Here is a 2,388-nt window from a genome sequence, read left to right as displayed (position 1 = left end):
TTTGTACTGTTGGGAATTATGGAGGTTTCTGAAGATGATTTTGTATTCATGGTTCAGCTTCATGACTTTCAGATGTTGTGTCTAGATGTATTGTGTATGACAGCTGAGTCATGGATCACTGAGAGTGAGAAAAAACTCATTAATTTTACCTTCAGGGAAGGCAATTACCACTATAGAAAAAATGAAAATGTTCCTTGCTGACTGTAATATGATGAATAGTATCTAACCATGAAGATGAAAATGCATGGATGTAGAGCACTGAAATGTGTGCTTACTAAGTGTGGTGCTATTTATCTTCTTCCTCTAGTGAGGCAAACCACATCCCTCTCAACAAACTCACACTGAATCCGTCCCACAGGAATCAGCCTATTGAGTGCTGAGCACTCACTGCAGAGAGGGGTCATGCTGGGTCTCTTTACATGGGAATGTTTTTTTCTCTCAGTGCATCCATAAAACAATGACCAAATGCAACAGAATAAATGGAGATGTCGAACCCGCAGTGAATCTGCTTTAGAATATGTGTGGGCTCTGAGATCCTCGTCTACTCTGGACGGGGTGTAATCCGTCACCGTCCTCATCCTGCTATTGTGTTGGGAGAGGATTTAAGACACCGTGGAGACTTGTGGGAAAAGCTCCTACGGCAGCCATTGTCTTTACTGCCCCATCAGTGGAGTGAGTGCAGCTCTGCTGGTGTGAGTGACATGATGTGGAGGAGAGGATTGAATGGGATTGAGGTACAGTAGACTGCAAACTAACAAGTGAGTTCTAGTCAGACGTGCCATACAGAGATCTCCAGACACTTCCTGCTATCAATAAAATGGCAGAAACCCCCCAAAATCATGAAAAAGTGAATGAAGAGGCATGGGCGTCGTTAGGCCATTTTTAGGGGGCTATAAATAAAATGACTACTTGGCCCCCCTAAAATCTTGCGATTAGCTCCATAAACTGTACGCGAATTCGTGATCGCCTCCGTCCCCTTTAAATTTCATATGAAAACGGCGGCAGACTTCGATTGGCTCCTCCCCGTCTTTCAGCGCGTTCTTTTTTCAAACCGCAGACCGCGGCGGTGCAGAGCTCGATAGATTGTTATAATATCTGCATCTGTGCAGTTCTTTGTCAAATCCAGTTTACAAAATAACATGGGGGAGCAATAATCAGTTCCCCATCTACTGTAGCCTAAGTTTTCACTGCGTTCACCCCTCATCACACCACAGCTGTTTCCTCCAGCGAAAATGAAGCACATATGAACGCATACTTTATAAATCGATCATGTTGCCATTTTCATTTGAAAATGTAACTTTCAATATAATACATATTCCAGTGCATGTGGCAAAGAGGTTTGCATGCTTGAGCTAAGGAAAGAGGGTTGTACTAGAAATGCAAACAGTAAAATTTTGTGTTTGTACAGTAAACAGGTTGTGTGTGAGATCATGAAGACTTAAATGTGGCTTATTCGGTACTCAAATATTATACCTATCTATGCAATACAGTGGAATACTGCAATAAGTTTAATATATGACCCCTATTAATCAAAAATTTTTTATCTTTTTATATATAGATTTTATTAGGCTATTATTATTATTATACCCTCACTAGGGGCTGAGCCCCCCTAAACTGAAAATCCTAGAATCGCCCCTGTGAAGAGGTTGGTGGATGGTACTGAGATTCCAAGCCAAAAAGAAGCTAAAACTTTCAGCTAAGACTGATTGATAAAGTGTCATGCTACAGTGGCTTGTTATTTGAATCTCTTTGCTTTATCATGTCATTGTTAATGAGGTACAAGAATATCGACTGACCTGTTGAGCAGGAAGATATTGTCACTGCAGGTCAAGGCCTCCAGAAGAACCTTCTTCTCAGAGATGGCTGTAGAAGAGTGAAACTTCATCCAGATAAACTCCCACACATCCTCATCCATCAGAGAAACACCTGTGCAGTAAACAATGTCCCGCACGTTGGGTGGAATCCTGTGGGATAGAAGACCAAAACATTCCAGTGAAGACGCACAATAACTATAAATGCTAATAAACGCTAATAAATCATACATGCTAATTTTAGCATTTAAATTCTCATATTTAACATTTACAAGTGTATTGATGGAGCTAAAAACATTAATTTATTATTTTCTTTGATGTGCATGAATACATGGAAAATAGTTAATAATGTTGATACATTAGCATATATGCAAACTGAATGCTAGAGGTGATTAGCATTCCTCTCTATGACCAAGTCTGTTGATTAAACATTTACTAAGGGCTATTTACACACCATTAGATCACATTGTGTTCACACCTTTTTAGTTTTAATTCTTGAGAATGACATTTTCCTAAAGAGAGCATTTTTCACAGCAGTAATTTGTTACGTCCTCAGGGTTGTTTAAAGATAGCAAAT

The 2,388-nt window shown here is 39.7% G+C and overlaps 1 protein-coding gene across 1 annotated transcript in view; it reads right to left on the bottom strand.

The window, feature by feature from the left end:
- Positions 1-2,388, bottom strand: part of LOC107666938 (thyrotropin-releasing hormone-degrading ectoenzyme-like) — a 136,171-nt gene that overhangs the window by 7,524 nt on the left and 126,259 nt on the right. The window contains exon 13 of the mRNA XM_016458468.1: positions 1,797-1,964. Coding sequence (XP_016313954.1) covers positions 1,797-1,964 — 168 coding nt within the window. The remainder of the gene's footprint in view (positions 1-1,796; positions 1,965-2,388) is intronic.

Source organism: Sinocyclocheilus anshuiensis, unplaced genomic scaffold (genome assembly GCF_001515605.1).
Source record: "Sinocyclocheilus anshuiensis isolate Anshui unplaced genomic scaffold, SAMN03320099.WGS_v1.1 scaffold719, whole genome shotgun sequence".
NCBI classification, from domain to species: Eukaryota; Metazoa; Chordata; class Actinopteri; order Cypriniformes; family Cyprinidae; genus Sinocyclocheilus; species Sinocyclocheilus anshuiensis.
The sequence above is the reverse complement of the archived record's forward strand: the minus strand, read 5'-3'. Positions and strand labels throughout refer to the sequence as shown.